At 35.1% G+C, this 23,862-nt stretch overlaps 1 protein-coding gene across 2 annotated transcripts; it reads right to left on the bottom strand.

Moving 5' to 3' along the window:
* LOC111157127 (integrator complex subunit 12) lies at positions 1-23,850 on the bottom strand. Of its 2 annotated transcripts, none has more exons than XM_022518373.1 (7): positions 23,774-23,850; positions 17,779-17,943; positions 13,828-13,980; positions 11,680-11,867; positions 10,060-10,219; positions 5,372-5,518; positions 1-1,507 (listed from the first exon to the last, which is right to left on the bottom strand). In XM_022518373.1, exons 2-7 carry the CDS (start codon positions 17,932-17,934, stop codon positions 923-925), a joined length of 1,389 nt encoding a protein of 462 aa, XP_022374081.1. In that variant the 5' UTR covers positions 17,935-17,943; positions 23,774-23,850; the 3' UTR covers positions 1-922. The 2 variants fall into 2 exon arrangements, with proteins under 2 accessions (XP_022374081.1, XP_022374090.1); XM_022518382.1 differs by lacking the exon at positions 23,774-23,850 and adding an exon at positions 23,708-23,746.
* Positions 23,851-23,862: the final 12 nt, after the last annotated feature.

Below are 23,862 nucleotides of genomic sequence, written 5' to 3'. Positions count from 1 at the left end.
TACTCAGAACAATTTCAAGATTTAATCATGATACTGGAGCTTCTTTTATACAAAGTTAACTAAAATTAAAACTGTAACACTTTTGGGCAGTAAAAATAAAGCAGCCCCTTTTTTCTTTCCATGATATAGCAGAAGGTATCAGTATGTAAACAACTCAGAAATTATCCATCCACAAAAATTCTTGGAAGGGGTAGTTTGTTCAAGAATTCTCAGGAATATAGATAACCAGGATAAATCAAAATTCAACATTTATTGGTACATATAATGTGCATATATTAGACTGGCAATATAAGAAAAAGCAGGCAATGGGAGAAAAGTACTGCATTATGGGAGTTCATAATCTACTGGAAGAGAGAGATCCCTAAATAACTGATACGAAGTGATAAAAATAAAAGTAAAGATATAATACAGAAATATGAGAAATCAATTATATAAAACTCATTTTGAAAATGGGGAGATAAAATATTTGTGGGGGAGAGGGAGAATCAATTGAAATGCGGCCGGGGACTAACATGGAATATCTGGAATATTGGGGGGAAAGTAGGAAAGTTTATATTGGGTCATTCCTGCCACCTTGTAAGGCACCTTATTCAGCAGGATTAATTCTTGGGGCTTTGCTAGAAGATGAACTATTTCTTTTTTTAAAAATTCATGTATGCTACCAGTCTCTTGGGATTCCAGAAGTTCTCATCAAGAATTAATCATTTTAATCATTGTTTTCACATGCTAAGGAAACTGTTAAAATAATGTTAAACAGACTTAAAATAGATTTCCAAATTTTGCTTAAAAACATTTAGCATTTGAAGGTAAGAAATAATAGAAATTTCATTGTGAAGATTTTTATTAAATTATAGTATATTACAGTTTATGTCCTAATAATAAGATTTTAGGGTAATGTGATATAAAAACCTACTTGGCCACATTACTTCTTGAGTTTCTTCTGGGCAGCTTTCTTCTTGACCATCTGTAATCGCTTCATGGCATTGAGCTGTGATTCTTGTGAAGTTGGACCTTTAAGGGATGCTGAGGGAGAGCTGCTTGATTCTGAAGTGGTTTTGCTAGTGGTACTTCCACTAGGCCCTGATGTCCCACTATTTCCATTCCCACTGAGTTGGCTGGTGCTTCCTGGAACTAAACTACTTGGACTAGGAAGACCTACTTTGCTAACATTGTCACAACTAATGGAGCGACTAAGGCCAGTTTTGCCCAAAGTTAGAGGTGGAGGTGGTTTCAGTGGTACAGTGGGTGCAGTGCTGTTATTGGAACCTATTTTGGAACCTATTCCACCTTTAGATGATGTCGCCAGACCAGTTAAACCCACAGGCTTCTGGTTAGTTGATGAGGTAGCAGGTTTCCCACTATTATTTTGGGTTGTTGAATTCAGTTTTGCTGTTGATGGACCAGCAGAGGAAGTTTTAGCTCCAAAAGCTGCCCATCCAGTTAGTCCACTGGTTACCGAAGAGGAAACACTGGTACTAGAAGAATTTCCTGAAATAGCCGTGGATGTCTAAAAAAAATAAGATAAGCATTGTTTTAGAGCTAAATGTATTAACAATATAATATCTTAAATATAAAACAAGTTGAATTGTTGGATTTTTTTATACAAAAGTAATGACTTGGGAAATTTAAATCATACCACCAAAATTAAGTTCTTATGAAACTAATCTGAAAAAACACAAACAATAACACTTATCCATAGCTAACTGATGCTACTATTTCCAAAGCAGAAATTCTGAGATGTCATATTCTTGTTCTAATGATTCCAAAAAAGAAATGTATGAAATTTGATTTTGGGAATTGCTTTTAGATTCAGTTACAAGCACTCTTAGAAAATCAGATTTAATACTTTAACTTGTTTTTCACCCAAAAAAGGTATTATCTAGTTCAGTGAAGTACCTAATTGTTTATACCTTGCTCCAAATGGCTTGTCGATCATTCCAAAATAGAATCCACTCTTATTGGACAAAAATGCTTAAACCCAGGACATTTAGAAGATGTCTGAGATAAACAGATTCATTTGATTATTATTTATTGAGTGAATGAATGTGTCAGATCCTGAGTCCATTTTTTTAAAAAAACATGTTCTAACCCTAATTTTGAGCGAATAGCTCCTGAACTGCAAAATATATACAAATGTGCAATGTTAACTATTTGGAATTGTACAGCTCTGGTGATATATTAAAAAGGTTTCATAACTTTTTTTTTCATAATTTATTCACGGTTTCCATGAAGCTATCACCCAAGAGATCCCTGCTTTGTATAAAAGATTTTATCAGTTGCCTCAAAAGTTGCACAGTGACATTTTAAGTAGGCCTGACTCACTCCCAGATGAATTTCTTAAAGATGTAACACCTTAGTTTCTCTAACTTCTTTGGCCAGTCAAAAGCTAACAGTGACACCAACGTCATTGTACAAATAAATATTGCCCTTATTCACATGAGAACAATTTTTTTTTACCTTCACATTAGGTAAAATTGTGTTTTGTTATAATTAATTATAAACTGAAATTCCTACCAGCACTCTTTCTACCTTTATATTCTTAAGATTCACGAAAGTGTTAAATTTACCTATAGGTAAAAGATTAAGTCTTACAAATAGTATTTTACTTAAAAATATGGTAATTACCATGCCTAAAACACATACAGTTGTACTTCAGACCTGAACTCTGGGAGAGTTGTTAGTTCTTACAAAGTAGCCTTCAATACTGTCTGCATGTAAACATTTTAAAAATTTATTTATTTTATTTATTTTTAAAATATTGCATTTATTTATTTGAGAGCGCGAGAGTGAGAGTGATCACAGAGGGAAATGAAGAGGAAGAAGCAGACTCGCCACTCAGCAGAGAGCCCAATGTGGGGCTTGGCTTGTGCCTGGACCCTGAGATCATGACCTGAGCTGAAGGCAGACGCTCAACCAACTAACCACCCAGGTGCCCCTATTTATTTATTTGAGAGAGAGAGAGAGAGAAAGGGGGAGGGGCAGAGAAAGAGGGAGAAACTTTAAGCAGACTCCCTGCTAAGTGTGGAGCCCAAGGCAGGGCTTGATCTCAGGACCCTGATATCAGATTGACCGGAGCTGAAATCAAGAGTCTACAACTCTACCAACTGAGCCACCCAGGTGCCCCTCTGTGTAAACATTTTTAACCAGTGTGAAAAGTAATCAGAATAGAGTGCTGAGATACTTATTTCATAAGAGGAAAAGTCCAAATTTTTGTTCACATACTCTGAAAAACAGAATTTTTTTAATAGTAACATCATTTAGTAACTCTCTAAGGTTACTTACTGTATCTGGATATCTAAGGATATCCAGAGAAGATAAACCACAGATAAATTATACATTCCTGGAGGAATGCACATAGGTAATGAGAAAAAGTTAAAGGAAGCAAAAGGACAGAAGTGCAGTCAACTTGTTTTAGTTATGAAAGATGTAATTTTTTCCCTTTTCTATTAAACATAAAACTGTCTGCCATATGGCTAAATGATCTTTCAACAAACTTCATAAACAAAAACCCATCTGAAGTAATTAAAAAGACCAAGACTTAAGAAGTACAAACAGTTCTGTGTGTATAGCATTTTAGTTTAATGGCTTCCTGTTACTGGTATTGCTTTTCAACAAAATGACATATGGCTTATAATACTATTAGGACACGACAAAGTAAAATAACACAAACAATGGAGACCAAGTAATCTCTCAGTATTTTAGTATAGATAATAAGTTTCTCAGCTAGTTCTCAAATTTTTAAAAAAATTTTATTTATTTATTTGACAGAGAGAGAGAGAGATCACAGGTAGGCAGAAAGACAGGCAGAGAGAGTAGGGGAGCAGGCTCCCTGCTAAGCAGAGAGCCATATGCGGGGCTCAATCCCAGGACCCTGAGATCATGACCTGAGCTGAAGGCAGATACTTAACCAACTGACCTCCCAGGCACCCTACTTCTTAATTTTTAACTATTAATATTTTCTTGCCCATTATCCTAGCTAGAAAGCCATCTGCTTTTTAATATGTAAAAGGAAACAAATATTTTTCAGAGTAGAAATGTATTCAACTTTCATCATAAAAACATCAAAGCCCCTTAATCAGAATAAACATGACAGCCAAAGCCTTAACTTATTTTCCATACAATGGTTACATGTTGGATTTCTTAAAATTAACCTTTAGTAGTAACAAGTTGGTATAAAAATCTACTTAAAAGTGATTTAAGTATAAAATACAGCAACTCTAATTACTTTCAATAAATTATTCTTCACTCTATTCCAACTCACTAAGTTTTGACATGGCAAATATGGATATCCTTTGGATATTAACTCTTCCCTGGCAAATTAAGTTTAAAAAATGATCTGTGAATAAAATTATTAGTATCTTTCTCAGAGTACTTTACATTCATAACTTTTTTTTAAAAAAAGACTTATTTATTTGAGAGAGAGAGAGCAGGGGAGGTGCAGAAGGAGGGGGAAGAGCAGGAATACAGATCCACACCCCCACTGAGCATGGAGCCTGATGCAGGACTCATTCCCATGGCCCTGAGATCAGGACCTGAATCAAAACCAAAAGTAAGATCCTTAACTAACTGGGCCACCCAGGCACTCCTTTACATTCATATTCTTAATCATCACACCAAGGTTCTTGAACTTAGCTACTTAGAGTCACTAGGACAGTGTAATATCTGGAATTTTCTGGGATCAACCTTTGAGAATTTGGGTCTAATATTTTTCTACCATCTTTAGTACTCTGCTTAAAACTGGAATGTATAACTCAGTAAAAATATTGTTTTTGTTATAAAATAAGGTTAGAAAAATATTTTATTCCACGATATCAAAATGCCAAATATTAATAATAATGTAGTGTGATTTCAAGGATGCAAACCTAAGAATGAGAAAGGTGACACTTTCACTAGATAATCTGGTCCCTTTGTATAAGGAGTAGGTACCTTGAAAGTTCATGATAATGATGGAAAAAAGACAAAAGAAGAAAACTTCTTCAATAGCCAATAAGCAGGGAGAAAAAAAATGCTACAAGGTCACTCGGCACAAGTAATGTGAGGAGCAAAACTGCTGTAACTGCGGGCAGAAGTATTTAGAATTTAAACAAAATTCCTGATTGGAGATAAATGCCTGACTACATAGAAATGGTAAAGAATACCACTTTGGAATGCTTATAGATCTTTCCTAATGGTGATAAAAAGAGATACAGAGTTAGATATTAAATAATTATATAAATGTTCCCTTTCTACCTAATAGTAATAGTAATGCAGTCTTTTTCCAACATATTGCCATTTAGTATATAATGTTACTCATCAATATTTTTTTCAAGGAAGTATTTTTGAGTCAACTAAATTAAAATCCAAGCTTAGATAAAAATGGAATGTACTGTACCTTGACCTCTGTTCTCTTAAATGCTAGAAAAGTTGTCTCTTGTTTGAGTTTAGTTTCTGGTTTCTTAACCAGTGGATCTTTGATAGCTGGAGCTACAGAAACAACTGTGGGGGCTGGTTTCTGTGGTGGTTTCTGAGTTTTTTGAGCCTGTAAAAAAATCAGAGAATTAAATTAGACACAAAATCTTAAAGGAATGCATAAAAAAAGACAATAAAAAATCTGTCACAGGACTCTTCATTGAATTGAAATACAGTTAAACATTTAAAAAATATTGTGGTAACACTAAAAATATAGATTCTTGAACAAATTATTTTTATCATCATTCTATGAATGGTTTTACAGATTTTATTCATTTCTAAACAGTAAAGATATTAAGCTTTAGAAATCATGCAGATTGGTTTGATAATACCATTTTAATAAGACAAACCAAACTATTTCTTTAAAAAAAGGAAAATCACAAATTACTTGTAACCAGTTAGCTTCACTTGTAATGAGTCCATTTATTTATTATGGCTAGTTAAAGACTTAAAAGAGTTTTTTCCTTGATGTTCAAGTACAAATCTCTAAGTAACTGAGGGTGAGTTTAAAGGTAGTTCAGATCAATTATACGATCTCAAATACCGAATGTGGCTAAAAAACTGTTGATGACAAATGATGTATCTTCTTGAGGTTTTTTTCACACTGAAGAAGCAGGCATGCTAAACTCTTTGAGAAAGTCCACAAATACAATTTTCTATGTTATTAAAGAGGAATTTGTATCCACTGTTCCTTTATAAGCATTTTCAGTTTTATTTTGACCAATAATTGAGTTTTTTATTTTATAACTTTGCATTCTCTTCTGAACTCTATTCATTTTTCAGATTATTAGTGTTTTCCAGGTAAATAATCATAATTATATAAACAGTACAGTGCTGTGTTTGAAAGCACAGTTTTTAGAGTCAAACAGAAATAGGATTAAAACCCAGCTCAGCTTCTTCCTTAGCTATGTTACCACAGGTAAAATATGGAAATCTCTAAAATCATCATTTTCTTCACCTGCAAAATGAGGATAAGACGAACTGTTTCTAAGGTAGGTTATGAGGATGAATTATGACTACCTAAATGTCTAACACGGTGTCTGGCACATGTGAGTATGGACAGTAAGAGTTTTTATTTATTCATCTTCATTTATATAGGATAAGAAAACTGAATCTGGAAGAATCCATGCATACTGGATGGGGAAAGATGCTCCCAGCCAGTCCACTGTCTGACAGTCTTAGTAAGACCATGCAGGACTTTATCAGGAAATTTATTAATAATCTGTTCCCATTTCTGGAAATTTCAATACAGTCTTTTTGTCTGGACTTTCTTGTATACACTTCTTGTGCTATGGTTTGCTGTACTATATAATGTTGGTCCTTACGTTTCAATTCAACACATTTTTTATATTACATGTTTTCTGTATGAAAGTATACCTACTTCCAAACGTTATAAAGAGACATTCAGATCAAGAATATTATTAAGGCTGCTAGAAGACTACCCTTGGTAAAATATCTCTTACCAGCAGGGAAGGAGGACCATCTTATTCTCTATTGCAAAACCAGGTTATGAGAATGCAGCCCTCATAGTAAATCAGAAATATATGGTTCCATAACCATGGCTTTCAATCTTACACTTCCTTCAACCCACATCTATTTCAGAGATTAGACTCTGAAGACTGGTTTAACTTACATGACATTAGTAGATTCCTTACAACAAAGCCAAGAAAGGGCCTTTGTCTAGAAGATCACATTTGGATGTTTTGCTGCTTCTACATCACCTAGCCATCTTACGAGTCGAGTGAGAAATACCAAGGGCCCTTGGTCTTTTGCTGGTAAATACTAGTTTTGGGAACTAGGATATTAACCCTGACTTGGTGCTGCCCAACAAAGGTATATAATTTTTCACTGGGTGAGTGCTTCACACATTGAAGAATGTATGAAATCTCCCACTCAGGGCAGTAATTGCCAGTATGACAGCGATCAAAAAATACCACATATTTCTAAATGCTGCTGAGTAGGTATGTTATTACCTTAGATTGAAAACCACTGCAATAAGTTATAGGAATCTCTGACTTAGGGCTGGGGCAAAACCCATTACCTGGTAAAGAGAACATTATAGAACTGAAGAATGATCCTGGAGCCTGCCACACCCTATCACTACATTCTTAACTAGGTCTTCCTATAATAATATATAATATGTGTACTGTAGAATCTGCCCTACTTGGACAAATTAGTGTGGGGAGAATGGGGATATAAGATGCTATTTATAATATCTCTGAGATACCTTGGAGCAATAACCAATGCATATACACTGAAAGCAACTGTAGTAGTACCCATACTATTTCCAAATTCCATTAAACTTTGTGTTTATTGGATCCTGATCTTTAGGCTCACTTCAGATCTTGCCTTTTGGTATTTCTCTGAATCTAGTCTGGGCGAATTCTACTCATGTTTTAACATTAATCATGGCTCTCCATTCAGTACTTTTGATTCTTAGACATATAAACTGAACTTATTGACTATTTTTGGTACTAATCCACATTTCCTCCATATTACATTACAGAAAACAACAGAAAGTAGGACATGTCCAGTTCTGAGCTCTGCTCTAGTGCTATGCCAATCAATGAGACATGGTCTTACTGATAAATGAATTACACATTTAATTTGTAAAGCAGATGAAGAAAAGATACCGCAGATGAAGGAAAGCTGAGAAGCAGGACATAGGGGAAAAGAAAAGTTCATCACATATTCAGGAAATGATACACCTAGCCTAACATGGCCAGAGTGTATGGGTGTATATAGAGAAGGTCCATATATTCACCGTAATGAGTATAACCTCATTATATAAGTAATGGAGAGCCACTGGGCATATTTAGGCAGATAACATTAGATAAAAAATTGAAAAGAACAATTCTAATTGTTTTTATTGAAGTGAGTAAGGCACACTGAAAGGAAGCAAGGAGACTTTTTTTTTTTTTTTTTTGGTAATAGTTTTGGAGCCCAACATGGGGCTTAAATTCACAATCCTGAAATCAAGACTTGAGCTAAAGTCAAGAGTTGGATGTTTAAACAACTGAACCACCCAGGCACCCCAGAAACAAGGAGAATTCTTAAGGGGCTAAAGCAATAGACAATTAGTGGGACAGGGTAGTAAGGGCAAAATGAACAGATTTAAGAAATGAAGAAGAGGCACAACTAGCAAATTTGGTCAACAAAGTGATATAGAATTAAGAGAGGCATCAAAGATAATGTTTTCTAGTTCAGACAACTGGGTGAAAAACTGAGTGGAGAAGAAAATTTTAATTTTAAAGATACTGAACTTAAAGTTACTTTAAGATATCTGGCCAGCTGCCAAAGTTCATTCCTGAAAGAGGGCTAGACCTACAAACAGATTTGGTATACACTGTCACAAAAAAGGGAGGAGAAAACATTTCGAAGAGAACAGTGCTTACTTTATTGAGACTTACAATAAAATAACAATAAAAAAATCTTTGAAGATATACTAAAGAAAGACTGTGGTCACAAATTACTTATTTTTATTATTATCAATTCTTAGTGACTACTTCTATTAATGCCCTGGAATGTACTATACTGCTCACCCATAATCATTTGATTGAAGTCCTGGAAGACTAGTTTAAATAATAAACTAAATAAAAATCAAACTAAGCAGAAAAAATTATATCTTATCACAGAAATTCCCTGTTACAAACTGAAAATATACATACTATTGAAATTTCACTAATTTTCAAAGTAATAAAAACATTTCCTATTTCTGATTTAACTGATTGAGAAGTAAAATAGGTACCTTGAATTTTTACTTTTAACTATGTACCTCTGCCTTTAAAAAGATATATTTGGCCAGAAAAGTCTATGTAGAAATTTATTTGGTTAACAGATGTGAAAATTCTTTTATCTAAGGCAGGGGAGGAAGGACAGGAGAAGCAGGTAAGTCACTAAAGTAAATCACAATTTCTTGATTTCTTCAAAGGAAAATGATAAAGTTTATTTATCTGCCTTTTAAATAAATAGAAATTACCAAACTATCCAATATAACAAGTGAAAACACATTTCAGTATGATGTTAAAGGCAGTTATATTAGCAAGCCAAGTAAATAAAGAAAGTACATTAGGAAAATGAGATTAATGGTCACTTGAAGACAATGAGAAGGACAGACTGATGAACTGAGAAACACAGATGGAAAGACAGACATGCATATGCAAATAATGCTTCTGTACATAGTTTGTGAGTTTAATGGTTTAAGCCCACCCAGGAATGGACATTTTCAGTATGTCCTTACCAGACTCACCAAAGACTAGGGCTTTGTATCTCACCATTTCCCACAGTATTTTATAGTATTTCTAAATGTTTGTAAATACAGACATACTGTATTTCAGGAATGTTCATGTTTTGTGGGTCTCTAATCCTGTTTATCTATATTAGAATAAGCTAAAAGCTCAACAGAGAAAAATGGATATAATATGGTCCTTTCTTTAGGCATAGATACATAAATCATACATGTACATTATAAATACAAACATTTAAATAACCAGTATATGTATTTTTTCAATAACTTAAATATTCAAATTTTATTTTGAAAAGCACCTATCAACAACAACAAAAAAAATGATAGAGACTGTTTAAAAATAGAGAAAAAAAAAAGATTCCTACCATTCTTTTCATTTGCCTGGTACATCGAGCACAATACCACACCAGACGAGGGTCATTCACTTCCTTGTCTGTCACCTGGGGCTTATGGCAATCTTGGTGGTAGAGATTATGGCACTCCTGACATTCTACTAATTGATTACCGGATGCCACCGTCATTTGCCTAAGGAAAAATACCATTAAACACTGCACTTATTTGAATGCAACAATTTAAAGCCACTTTAGGGTTGTTTTGGTAAGTGTGATATATAAAAGAGGGAAAAACCTCAAACAACCGAACAGCAAAATAACAAACTCAAGCATGCAGCCTGCACGAGCATTCCACGCTCAAACATAAATGAATGTAACGTACCCTAGTAACTGAATTTGGCTATATTCTCCTAGCCATTTCTCATAATTTTTTTCTTTCTCCCAAGAAGGGAGACTCTGGCTCCCTTAGTTCCAACAGTCCCATAAAATTTTCTCTATACTTCTATTAAATTCCTTTATATGCATTACCTACATGTTATTGTCTTCTTCATTAATATAGAAGTTCATTAAAATAAGTTGCCTGTACATTTAAATTGACTTATGCATGAAGGTGGAAACAGGACCTAATTATCTACAATGTTTAGCATATTACTGTCCAGATAAGGGTGTTCAATAAATACATGTGTTATCAACTGAATAGAATGTAGCAAATTGTATATCAAGAAAATATAAATTCAAAAAGCAATCACCACAACCTTAGACCATCCTACGTCTCCTTAGACTATCCTACTAGTTCTCTCTCCATTATTACTTTACCATTATTTCTTATTTAAAAATTATAAACTTCATGGTAGCTAAAGGCTGAAATAAATATATGTGAAAACAGTGAAGCTGTAACAAATGATCCTATTCAGAAGTACATTAATTCATTCTCTGTTAAGTTCACAAAAGCTTATAGTTACTTTATCAGTCCTAACGCACCAGAATCTAACATTTCCATGAAGAAAACAGCAACAAAGATGGTAATCTTTTCTTTTGCGCTAGGCAGTACAAGTCATAAACAATTAAAAATTTAGCCCCTTGCATCAAGCAGTATAAAATTCAGTTTTCTTTTATTTTTATAATGCATCTTCTAATAGGCAAAATCATCCATGTTTTATAATTATGTATCCACATTTCAAAATAACACTCAGAATAACCTACACAATCCTTTGATTTCTTCTCCATTATTTGTAGGAAAAGATGTAAGGGTGTTTAGAAAATTATGTGTAACATTCTACTTTATAAGTACTATCAACAATTCAAAGGGAAAAAAAGGCAACACAGACTTCTTAAAAAGAAACAAATTAATCTGAACAGGTTCTTCTTCACTAAAGAATAACGCAATAATATTTTTCCTCTAGAACCCAGAAAACGTTACTATGGCATAACAGATTAAAGATGCCACAGTGAGGAAGATAAAATACTTGACAATTTTCAAGATGTTAAATTGTTATATGGGTATCTCATAGAGAATAGTCTACTTATCTCCTACCCACTTCCAAATTATGAAAACAAAATATAAACACCCCATAATTGGTCTGTTTTTTTTTTCCTTTTGTTTGCTCTCTTTACAAGGACAAAAGAATCTTTCCACAGAAAGGTACAACTTACCTACAAACAACACAGGCCAATCCCATCTCCATGGCAAAATCATCAGCACTAGTCTCCTCAAAACTGGAAAGGTCAGTCATGGCTAAATCCTTGCTAGTTTGGACGGTAATGGGAGAGGACCGTGTCTCTGGTTTTTCCAATCTAGGTTTCTTTGGAATATCAACTCCTTCTGCGATGTCTGATTTCATCTATAAAAAGCAGACAATCAGAAAGTAACATGTCAGAATAAACCTTAAATCATAGAGAGATGGATACGATGGACACTTGCAAAGACCAAGTCCACCTGACAGATATTTTGTCATTTTAGGGACAGTTATAAACACTAAAGATCGGTAGATTTATAATAAATTCATAATCAATACATTACAAAAAAACAGCAAGGTAGAAATTTAAAAAATCAGAACATTTTTGCATGTATCTGTATCTGTCCTTGTATTCTTTTATCCATTAAAGAATTCTGATTCAATGCACTTACTTATATGGCCTTTTGTTTCCCAATCAGATGCTGTGAAATGAGAAGCCACAGCAATAAAAAGGCAATTTTTAAGGCCACTTTTTATCTTAAATATTTTAAATTATAAACCACTGTTATTTAGGGTACCTGGGTGGCTCAGTTGGTTTAGCATCTACCTTTGGCTCAGGTCATGATCCCAGCTTCTGGGATCAAGTCAACATGCTCATCCCCTGCTCAGTGGGGATTCTGCCTCTCCCTCTCGCCTCAGCCCCTCCCATGCACTTGTGTTTTTTTTTCTCTTTCTCTTTAATAAATAAAATCTTAAACTACTGATATTTGAAATATATTGAAAATAAGTAAGTAACAAACCATTTCCCAGTCATCCAGACACTGCCATATTTGCTTCAAAGCAAATTCTGGCTCCTCTCTTTAAGATATGTGTTATAGACATACCTGTCAAATTGGCAACAATTAAAAAGTCTGATAAGACATGGAGGATTTTCAATTCTTATACTTTATTGGCGAGAGTACAAATTCAGTATATGCACTTTGGATAGTAATTTGCCAATGTCTAGTAAGATTGAAGATGTACCTATCCTATTACATCTATTTATAGATATACCTCCTATAGAAACTATCATCATGTGCTCAAATTTACCTTTGAAGCTGCTTGCTAAAGCTCCACTGTAATAGAAAAAAGAAGAAATAAGCTAATTGCTCACCAGTAGGGGAATGGATAAACTGACTTATTTACTGAGTAACTATTATATGGTGTTGAAAGCAATGTTCCCTCTTTGTTATCAACACAGGTGAATTTCAAAAGCACATTTCTTGAGAGATGAAAAAGTATGTTGCCAAAAGATATACATGTACAGTGTGATACCATTTATAGAAACTTAAAAGTACAGAAAATACCATATATTTTAAGAATAGCCAATATTTAGAGAAAGTATGAAAACATATGAGACTAAAATACTCCACCTTGAGGGCAGGAATTACTAAAGGCTTTTTTTTTTTTTTTTTTAAAGATTTTATTTATTTATTTGACAGACAGAGATCACAAGTAGGCAGAGAGGCAGGCAAAGAGAGAGAAAGGAGGAAGCAGGCTCCCTGCTGAGCAGAGAGCCCGATGTGGGGCTCAATCCCAGGACCCTGGGATCATGACCTGAGCCGAAGGCAGAGGCTTTAACCCACTGAGCCACCCAGGCGCCCCTACTAAAGGCTTTTTAAATGTATTTTTTACTAAGTGCTAAAATCTTAATAATTAACTATGTGCAAAAATCATTCGAAATAGGCAATCCAAGAATTATCTGTAGGTCTGTTAAGGTACGTACCATCCTAAAACAAATTTCATGTTTAGTCACTTACATCTTTATTCTCTCCTGTCTTTGCTTCTCAACAACTGTTCCATCTAGAATATTTAAGTTATGGATTAAAGTTTATACTTGAAATTAGTACATCCCCTAGGGTTCAAATATGTATTGATAATGACTTCAGTAAATGGTTAAAAAATGTAAATTCTACTCACTTTTAAAAAAATCAACATCAGCATCTATAATTATCAAAATATGTTTACTGAGAAATTATGTACTTTACCTACTATTATGTAAAAGTGAGCACAGAAAGAAACATTGTTCCTGCCTATAAGCGCAACTGATTTATTCTTTTTAAAGGTCGATTAAATTAATTCTTACTTTATCAGCTGGTCTCTTTTCAGCTTCCTTCTTTACTTTTTCAGTTGTGAGGGCCTTGCCATTACTATTGCCAGAAGGAAGACTGGAAGATGTTTTGGGCTCTTGCTTAACAGAAATAGTTTTTGTGCTTGAAATTTTGGGTGGCTCCACATCCTAAAAGATAAAATAAAAAGATACTAATTAAATGTTCTAACAAACTGTAAAAAGTAGATCATAAGTATAAACAAATTTTAGTTAAAAATTAAGGTATGTTTTGACCAATGTAAAATCCATTTCTTTAAAAAGATTTATTGAGAAACAATTGATATAAAAACTGTATCTATTAAAGTGTAAAATTGGTAATTTTCACATGAAACCATCACTATAATCAATATGAAGAACATATCCATCATCCCCCAAAGTTTCCCTGTGGCCCACTATAATTATCTTAGAGGTATACATCCTAGAGAAACTATGTCCCCCACCATCATCAGGCAACAACTGACCTGCTTTCTATAACTATTAGTTAGTTTACATTTCCTAGAAATTTATATGAACAAAATCATATGGTATGTACTCTTTTTCTACCTTCTTTCACTCAGTCTATTTATTTTGAAATTGACTCAGGCTGAGTATATCAACAGTTCATTCCTTATACTGCTGAATAATATTCTATTGAATGGATATACCATTGTTTATTCATTTATCTATTAATAGATATTTGTTTAGAGTTTGGGGCTATTCCAAATAAAGCTATTATGACACTTCATGCACAACTCTTTGTGTGGACATTTACTTTCATTTCTCTAGAACTAATGTCTAGGAATAAAATGGCTGGATCACATATGGCATGTGTATGTTCAACTTTTTAAGAAACTACCAAAACATTTTCCAAAGTAGTATACCATTTTACATTTCCACAAGGAGTGTATGAGAGTCCCAGCTCCTTCACATCCTCATTGACATTGGTATGGTTAATCTTTTAAATTTTAGACATTGTAATAGGTATATAGCGTTATATCACTGTTGATTCAATTTCCATTTTCCTAATGTCTAACACTGTTGAACAGTTTTTCAAATGCTTATCTGCCATATATATATCTTCTTTGGTAAAGTGTTCCTTAAAATTTTTTGCCCTTTTTAAAAAATGGAGTTGTTCATTTTATTACTGAGTCTAGAAAGTTCTTCACAGATTCTGGATACAAGTCCCTTATCAGATACTTGATTTGCAAATATTTTAGTCTCTGGCTCATCTTTTCCTCCTTGTCTTATATTACCACTTTGCTGGTATTTACACTTGCTATCTATTGCTAACAGTATAAAAAATTTATGTATACGATACCTCCTTGGAATCACCCCGCAAAAAAGAAGAGCATTTCCTTCCATTCTAAATAAACTAGAACATCTGAGTGCAGTCTACTTTTTTGTGATAATACATAAATGTATAAAAATACAAGCAAGAATGATATACATTAGCTTCAGAACAGTGGTAACCTCTGAGGAGGAAGAAATGGGGAAGGGATAAAGAAAAGGGCTTTAGACTTATTGGTAGCTACACTTGATTTATTGTGCCACCGTCTAGTTCTAGAGGCCAAATCTGGCCTATTGCCCGTTTTTTTATAAAGTTACATTAGAACACAGCAATACTTTCTCATTTATGTATAACCTGCAGCGCTTTCATGCTATCATGGCAGAATTAGATCATTGTGACAGACAATGTGGCCCCAAAAACCTAAAACATTTACTATTTGATACTTTACAGAAAGTTTGGTGACCACTGGTATAGCCTTGGGAAAGTGATGGAAAAAATGTTGGTAATGGAGATTAAACTTAGAAGTGTACTACTTCTCTAACATAAAAAACTAAAAAACATAATCTTGCAGCATTTGAAAACTATTATCTAAGTCAACTAGAGTTACAAGTCATTGAAGAATGAGTTAAGTTCTAAGTTCATTATTTCTTTTTCTTCTCTTCCCTTTTTTATTTTTTTACATAAGCAGACTACATGCCCAGCATGAAGCCCAATACAAGGCTTGAACTCATGACCCTGAGATCAAGACCTGAGCTGAGATCAAGAGCTGATCTTGATCAACGCTTAACTGACTGAGTCACCCATGCGCCCCTAAGTTCATTATTTCACATTTGACTTCTTTAATGAGGTAAATGCAATATCAACCAATTTTTATGTTGATACTACATTTAGAAAGCCAGTTGTTAATGTTTATAAGTATACCACTGCCTCCAGGTGATTTATTCTAGAGATGGAAATGAACAGCTAAAGGCTATAATTAAGTGAATCCATACTTTTTATATACCTAACAGAGTATATTCTCTAGGTTGATCAATAGAAGTAACTCCAGTTAGAAATCTAAGGGCAGGAGGCTTTTTAATTGAAATAAATTTTTCATGTACTTTAATAGATGAACTTCCCTCTGTTTTAAAATCTCAAAATACAGTACTGCTTCTTCAGTAATAACAGGTTTTTCCTATTGGGATAATATCAATAGTCAGAGCAGAATAAACTTAATAGTGCATTCTGTAGAGTTGCATAATTTGGTCAGGTTGAACTCACTGAACCTACCAGAATGAGGATGGTAGAAGAAACAAGGACACACTGCCCCTACTATTCAAAACACAGTAAAAAAGCTTGAGAATATGAGAGTTTAAATTGAAAGAAGATGAGGGGCAAAATACCACTGTTTACTTAAGCACTGGATCTGGGACTTGGCTGCTGAGTCTGGCATTTGGGCCTGACTTGAGTTTGAGAGTGTGGATTACACTGAGTGAGTGATATAGTTCTATCTTCCTTTAGTTTGGTGTCTAGGTTCAGAGACCTGGGTGACTTGGAGTTTCAGGGCTCTAGAGATTTAGAAAGGTTTGAAAGAATGTTATCAGCCATTACAGAATATAGTAAGAGTTGCCACTCATGAAAAGCCTACTATGTACCAGGTAGATACTACACCAAGTAACTTACATACTTTATTTTTGGTTAATTATCACAGTTTTGCAAGGTAATTTTTATTATACTAATTTTACTTTTACTAATAAAGAAATAGAGGCCGACTGAAATGAAGATACTATGCACCTCAGTTTCCTTATTTTTTTTTTTAAGATTTTATTTATTTATTGAGAGAGAGAGAATGAGCAGGGGGAGGGGCAGAGGGACAAGCAGACTCCCAGCTGAGCCTGGGGAACCCTGTGCTGGGCTTGATCCCAGAACTCTCAGATCATGACCTGAGCCAAAGTCAGACGCTTAATCAACTGAGCCACCTAGGGGCCCAGCAGTTTCCTTATTTTTAAATGAAAATAAATAATACCTCTTTCAAAGGACCATTATCACAATTAAAATTAATTATACACATATATCATGTAGAAAAGTACCTTAAACACAATAAATGTTCAGGATATAGTATCTATTACCACACAATTAATAAGCGGCAAGCTGGGATTTAAAGTAGGTTTGGTTCCAAAATATATATTCTTTTCACATAAAGTCGCTTGGCTGCTTTATTATTATCAAAGTTGGAGCCACACAGTTCTCATAGTTCATTCACACCTCCTTTCTCCCTTAAATTATTCTACCCATATTCAATCCACTTCACTGCAAAATCTGTCCTTTTACTTCATGGTTTTTGGCCCATAAAACTTTTGAGAATAATTACGAGTTATGGTTTCATACAGAAGCTTAAAAAATATTTTGCTCATAAAGAATTAGAAATTAAATCATATATAAGTGGGTTTCTCTACAAATAAAGTAGAATATCCCTCCCATACAGCTAACTTTTCTATGTAATATAACAGTTCTTTGAAAGCATGATGGAAGAAAAGAACACTAAAAAATATAATTTCTTCAAGCCTCAAGGAAAGATTATTATGGCAGGGAGACTATTTTGAGATGGTCTAAATATTAACACTGTTCTACTACAGGCCTTACAAAACTCCATCCCCCAAGCTTTTAATTCACACAGGTACCTTCTGAGATGGACGGTAACTTGAATCAATGCCCCGAGCCAAAGATTCATCAAGTAGTGCCTTCAGCTTTTCTGCAGAATCCTTACTCTTTGAATGTAAGAAGCCTAGTGCTTTCAAAAAAATGGGATCAAGTTCCAAGTTCACAGTAGCTGCCATTGCAAACACCTGAAGAAAAAAGAAGGGGGTGTTAACTTAGAGACAATGAACAGTTATCTATGTTAAAGTTTATTTATTTAATTCTTTTGTTTATAATAGGTAATATTGTGCCCATGATACAAAATCTGAAATGTCTAAAAGGTTATTACAAAGAAAGGTAAATTTCTTTGTTATCCTTACCAAATTCTTTTCACCTGAAGCAAGAACATATCAGTTTTGTATGTATCTATATCCACAGCTAAATTTTAAATCCAGATAAGCTCCTCCCTGCCACAGAGCCCCTTCCTAACTCTGTTTTAAAATGTACACTAAGAGTTCAGTGTACAAGAATTTGATGTGTTTAGCTCAGGGTTACTATATATCAAAATTTCTTCTCTCCAGCCTTATTTCCAGTGCCAAAAAAAAAAAAAAAAAAAAAAAAGATTTGGGGGGTATGTGTCACAGGAGGGCGATGTTTAGAGGAAGCATTAAGTGATGAGCTATAAAGGTGTTGCAGCTTTTGATGCTGCAGCTTTTACCTCAATTATATTTTCTTTTTATCTCCTTAGTCCTCATCTCCAATCTTGAATGCCTCAGAAAACATACTAATGATAATCTTACTGAATCGCATTTAGATTGTGGTATCTCATGTATTAACTTATTTTTAAAAAGCAAGGTCTCTAAGGAATGGTGCCATAGTTACTACAAAAAAAAAATATATATATATATAGATAGATATATAGATAGATCTATCTATATTTAAATCTCCCAAAGGGCCTATGAGAATGCTCTGTGTCATTAGGAGCTTAAAATATAGTGAAGATGTACATCAAAGGCTTATGAAATTCCAAACATTAAAAAGTTTTGTTTTCAGCTAATACCAATTCTATCATGTGGTTCTACTTCTTGCGTCACTTTTTCAAATTCTTCTCCAGGCAAGGTATTATTAAAATAAAAGTGTATACTTCGTGTTCAATCCTTTGATCAATATTGTAGGGCTTGAAGTTGAAGTCTTCTACCCTTGAGGTTAATATTGTAATAATGCAACACACTTGCACTGTTAGAGTTAAGGATCTGTCAGCAATTCCACAGTAATCTCTCATTTTCAGGGGTTTATAAAATCATTAAAACTTGCTGTAGGTTGAATCTTGGCATATGAAAGTTCAGACTGAAATGAATTTTGTTTGTTCCTTACCCATCCACTTCTCCCCAATCCTTCTCCAACTTTGACAGGAAATACACACACACACACACACACACACACACACACACACACACACACACCCTTAGGTCATTTTTTTTAAGTTTTCAAGAAAATATTAGATACTTATCTGACAGCCTCAGAATTATTGTCAAATTCTGCATTCTACTAAAATATCTGAATCACTCATGAATCCAAAAGCCAGTACTAATAGGAAAATAACCTACCTCAAACAGCTGTATTAGTAATTTAATGAAAATTGAGAAGCAACCTGTCACTTTTTTTTTTTTTAAGATTTTATTTATTTGACAGAGAGAGAGAGATCACAAGTAGGCAGAGAGGCAGGCAGAAAGAGAGAGAGGGAAGCAGGCTCCCCGCCGAGCAGAGAGCCCGATGTGGGGCCCGATCCCAGGACCATGAGATCATGATCTGAGCTGAAGGCAGAGGCTTTAACTCACTGAGCCACCCAGGCACCCCATCCTCTGTCACTTTTTAAGATGGTATTATTCCATACATCATCTATATAGATGATAAGGTAAGAAAGGTCAAATTTACTTATGGTATAGGCTGGTCACTCTACATATTCTCAGGAGAAAACAGTTCCTCACTGAAATGTCCACAATATTGAATTGTCCTGACTGCTCAAGGGGAATACGACATATTGTTTTATTGATATAACTTTCTATAGCTAAACAGCAGAGTGTTTACTTATCCAAAACCATCTGTTCCTATGAGACTGACCAAAGGGTTAATACTGAAAAGAATCCTTTTAATATACTAGAAAAACCATTACTTGAAATTTCTACGCTGAAAATCAGAAGCAAATTATTTACTGTTATGTAATTCCATAATCACCAATAAAAAGTCTGCATTACAGATTAGGTGACAAGAGTCAACACCTAGATTATAAAACCAGGGAAGTCATGTTATCAATACCAACATTCCAACTGGAACCTTGGGAGTCAGTTCTTATACTATCCTATAATTATAAAACTGAACAGGCTTTGTACCCACACCCTAAATTACTAACATGTCCCTCTAGCCCAGTGGTCTTCATAGAAGAATATAGGGGGAAAAATGTAAGAATTTCTTTTTTTATTAAAAAATAGCTATTAGGGTGCCTGGGTGGCTCAGTGGGTTAAAGCCTCTGCCTTCAGCTCAGGTCATGATCTCAGGGTCCTGGGATCAAGCCCCGCATCGGGCTCTCTGCTCAGCGGAGAGTCTGCTTCCCTCTCTCTGTCTCTGCCTGCCTCTCTGCCTACTATGATCTCTGTCTGTCAAATGAATAAATAATAAATTTTAAAAAATCTTTAAAAAATAGCTATTAATATACAGAATGATAGCAGTGTATGCATATAATTGATAACGTATATGGAAGTATGCTCAATTTTACACTCATGAATAATGAGACAAATTTGGAGGCCACTGCTTTAGGCTATCTAGCAACTTCTAGTTTACCTTTCTTTATTATGCATACATCAAGGCTACTTTAAAGTACAAATTACCTTTCCCTTGAAAAACCTTCCAGTACTTTCTTTCAGCTCAGCCCTTCTCTTTCCACACTAACTTCATTGCTAGTTGCCCATTGTCTTCTAGCCCCCACTCATTACCAATATATTCCCCTATGTTTTCTACTTGGTTTTTTTTCTCTTTTTTTTCTTTTTCTTTTTTTTTTTTTTCTACTTGTTTTCTTAAGCACTCCTTGTATAGCTTTACCCTTTCTATTTCCCCCATGACACCACCTTTTTACCACCATTTCCTAGTGGTGTTCCTTTCACTTCCTATTCATAGAGCAAAGAGGTCTATGGATATCTAATTCCATATTGCTGCTTTTGGGAAAACATTCTATGACCACCACTCATCAGCATCTTCTCTTGAAATCCACACCTGCACCTTCAAGGTTGCTAAAGTATGGAACCACATTCATCTTTCTCCTCCTCCACACCTTCATCTTCAGCGATGCTAAAATTGCATCTATATCGATGATCTCCAGCTTCCTGCACTTTTACTTAAATCTTCAACCTAAGGAGCTTTATCTTCAGCCACTGAAGCTTGAAACTAGCCATAACTATTCTACTTTTTGATTATAATATCCCATTATTCTATCTATTCCACTGTTTTGACCCAGAAATGTCTTCAGGGTACCAGGTCAACCTTCCTTTTGGGTTTTCTGTTTGTTTGGTTTTTGCCCCATTTCTTTCCTTCAATTCCACCTGCACTTTGAATTTATAGAAGCCTCCAATTCCTTGTTCCCTCTGCTTTCTCCATATTGGCACTTCGTTGCTCCAACTTTTTTCCCTCATTGAAGAGAAAACAGTAGATGGGCCTAACATAAAACACTCATAGTTATGTGTTTTATCCTTTATATTTTCGTTTTCTATCTTACTTTTCTTTACCACTTTTCTATTGTCTTCTCTGGTTTCTATTCTCCTTTCTTACTGGCAAATGCAAATATAATAAAATTTATTTTCATCTATTTATGTCCTTAAAGAGGTCAGCAACTAATTTATCAATTTACCTCCTCTATTACTTCCAAAAATATTTTCCTGGAATTACACCAAATTATGTTACTTTTATACAATCCTTCCCTGTATATTCTAAAATCCATGATCAAAATAGACTGGAAAAGAGCCATACCATTCTTATGGAGGATTCCAAAAAACAAAGTTCTAGGTGTGTTTATGTGTATAGATAAAGAGAGATCGGGGTCCCTTTTCAATGAATGACACTCTCCACTGATCCGGTCTGGGGCCTACATCTTCCCCTCAGGGAAACGGCTCTTAATCCTTATTACCAAACAATCAGCAGGCTTTCCCTATGGATTCTGACTCTGTAACATTTGTCACATTTGTTCCATTTTTCACTTCCACTGCTACTACTCAAATTCAAGTCTTTATAATTTTGTATTATAGCAATAATCTAGTTATCCTCCTTGACTTCAACACTGTTGTCATATTAATATTCCCAAAACACATTTCTTTCTTTTTTCATTTTCTTGCTCAAAAAAACTTTCTACTGTCTTCGAAATAAAGCCGAATTTCTTCACCTACCATTTAAAAAGACTCCTTAACTGGTACAAAAATTTTAATTCTTCATATACAGATTTTCCTTACAGCAGAGCCATTAGCTAGCTTTGACACTTCTACTTATTTTTCTCTCTGGGAGGCTTTTTACCCATTTTTAGATGTCCAAATTCTATGTTCAAATATTATTTCTCATGAAGATTCTATTCACCAATGGTGTGTCCTTCTCCACCCCAAATACTACTAATAATCTCTCCCTCCTAGGATATCTCATATAGTGCTTTCTTGTGGTACTAGGACTTTCTACTTTGAACCATATTTTTCCCCCCCAAAAGTGTTACATTCCCTATAAAACTCTGAGTACTTTGAGGAGGAAAGGGAGTTTGTATTTATCTTTTTGACTATTACTTTGCTACCTTGCAAAGTACCATAAAATAATGGCTACAGAATTATTAGGGTTCAAAGTAAAGTATAATGATTTTTTCCTCCTTCTACATAATTCTAACCACTTACAAAGTCCCTTTGCAAAGAGCAATAAGAACAAAAGACAAACCCAACTTCCCTGCATCTCCTGCACCCCCACCTCAAACATGGAAAAAGCAAAAGGAAAAGCAATATAAACAAAAACCACGTCTTCCAATACTAGAGACCTGTACAATGTTCCTATCTGCAATACTCTCTTCCCAATCCTTTACTTGGCTTAAATTAACCCCACTCGACTGTAACTCCATGAGGGCAAGAGCTTGTTTTTAGTTATAAATCTACTGTTTAAAATTTAGGCTCTCAAAAATACTGAATGAATGAACTAGGTTTTTTTTTTAAGTATCACTTTCTGGGGCATCTGGGATGTCTCCAACCGAAACTGGATATTCATAATGCTTTGCCCTAGATCCCATTTCTCACCCTACATGCCAATCTTAGAAAAAGTCCAAAGTTGATCATCTGCATGTGCACACACAAGATCAAGGAAACTGAACCTATTCACACTGAATGCACTGTTAGGGTTGCCATCTCATAACGGCTCTAGAAAGCTTTGCCCTCTATGTCTTTGGAAGCTCTTGCGACCCCTTCTAACAAAAATCCTTTCAAAGATGCTGCGCATTTCCATCCTCTCCTGAATTCTTGGCCCTGGGTTACACTGAAATCTTAGGGACTCGTCTGGAAACGCAGGGCAAGCAGAAGACTATGATTCCAATCAACCAAGTGACAGAGAAGTTAGCAGACGCTCAGAAAAGGAATTCCAATCCTTTGATCAAAACATGACACCGAAGGCCTAGCACGGGGTAAGGTCTTTAAGGAGGAACCCCGAGAGAAAGTAAGAGGCGGAAAGAGGGAGCTGCATGGAGAAGTCGCCAAAACCTTCCGAGAAGGGTCCGAGACAGACTTCCAGGAGCCTAGTCCCTGGGGCCGTGCCTCAGCCGACGAGCCCTAGCCCGAAACACCCTAGGAGGAAGCACAACCCTCGCTGAAGGGAGAGAGCGGTCAGCCTGGGGCGCGCGACCCCCCGCAAATTACGAGGTTTTCCCATGAAGAGCGAGGAAACTAAGACCCCACGCAACTACTCTCCCACCTCGCCTCGCGGAGGTCTCGAGCCTCCCAGAGGCGGCTGGGAGCCGGCTAGCTCGTCACAACTCACCGCTCCGCCCCGCAGCTCCGTCCGTTCCCGGAGGCCCCTTCCGAACCACTCCCGGAACTAGCCCTCTCCGAGGAAGGGGAAACAAAGGT

This window comes from Enhydra lutris, unplaced genomic scaffold (genome assembly GCF_002288905.1).
Source record: "Enhydra lutris kenyoni isolate GAN:26980312 unplaced genomic scaffold, ASM228890v2 scaffoldscaffold3, whole genome shotgun sequence".
NCBI lineage: Eukaryota > Metazoa > Chordata > Mammalia > Carnivora > Mustelidae > Enhydra > Enhydra lutris.
Note: the sequence above shows the minus strand (reverse complement) of the source record. Positions and strands in the feature narration are given on the sequence as shown.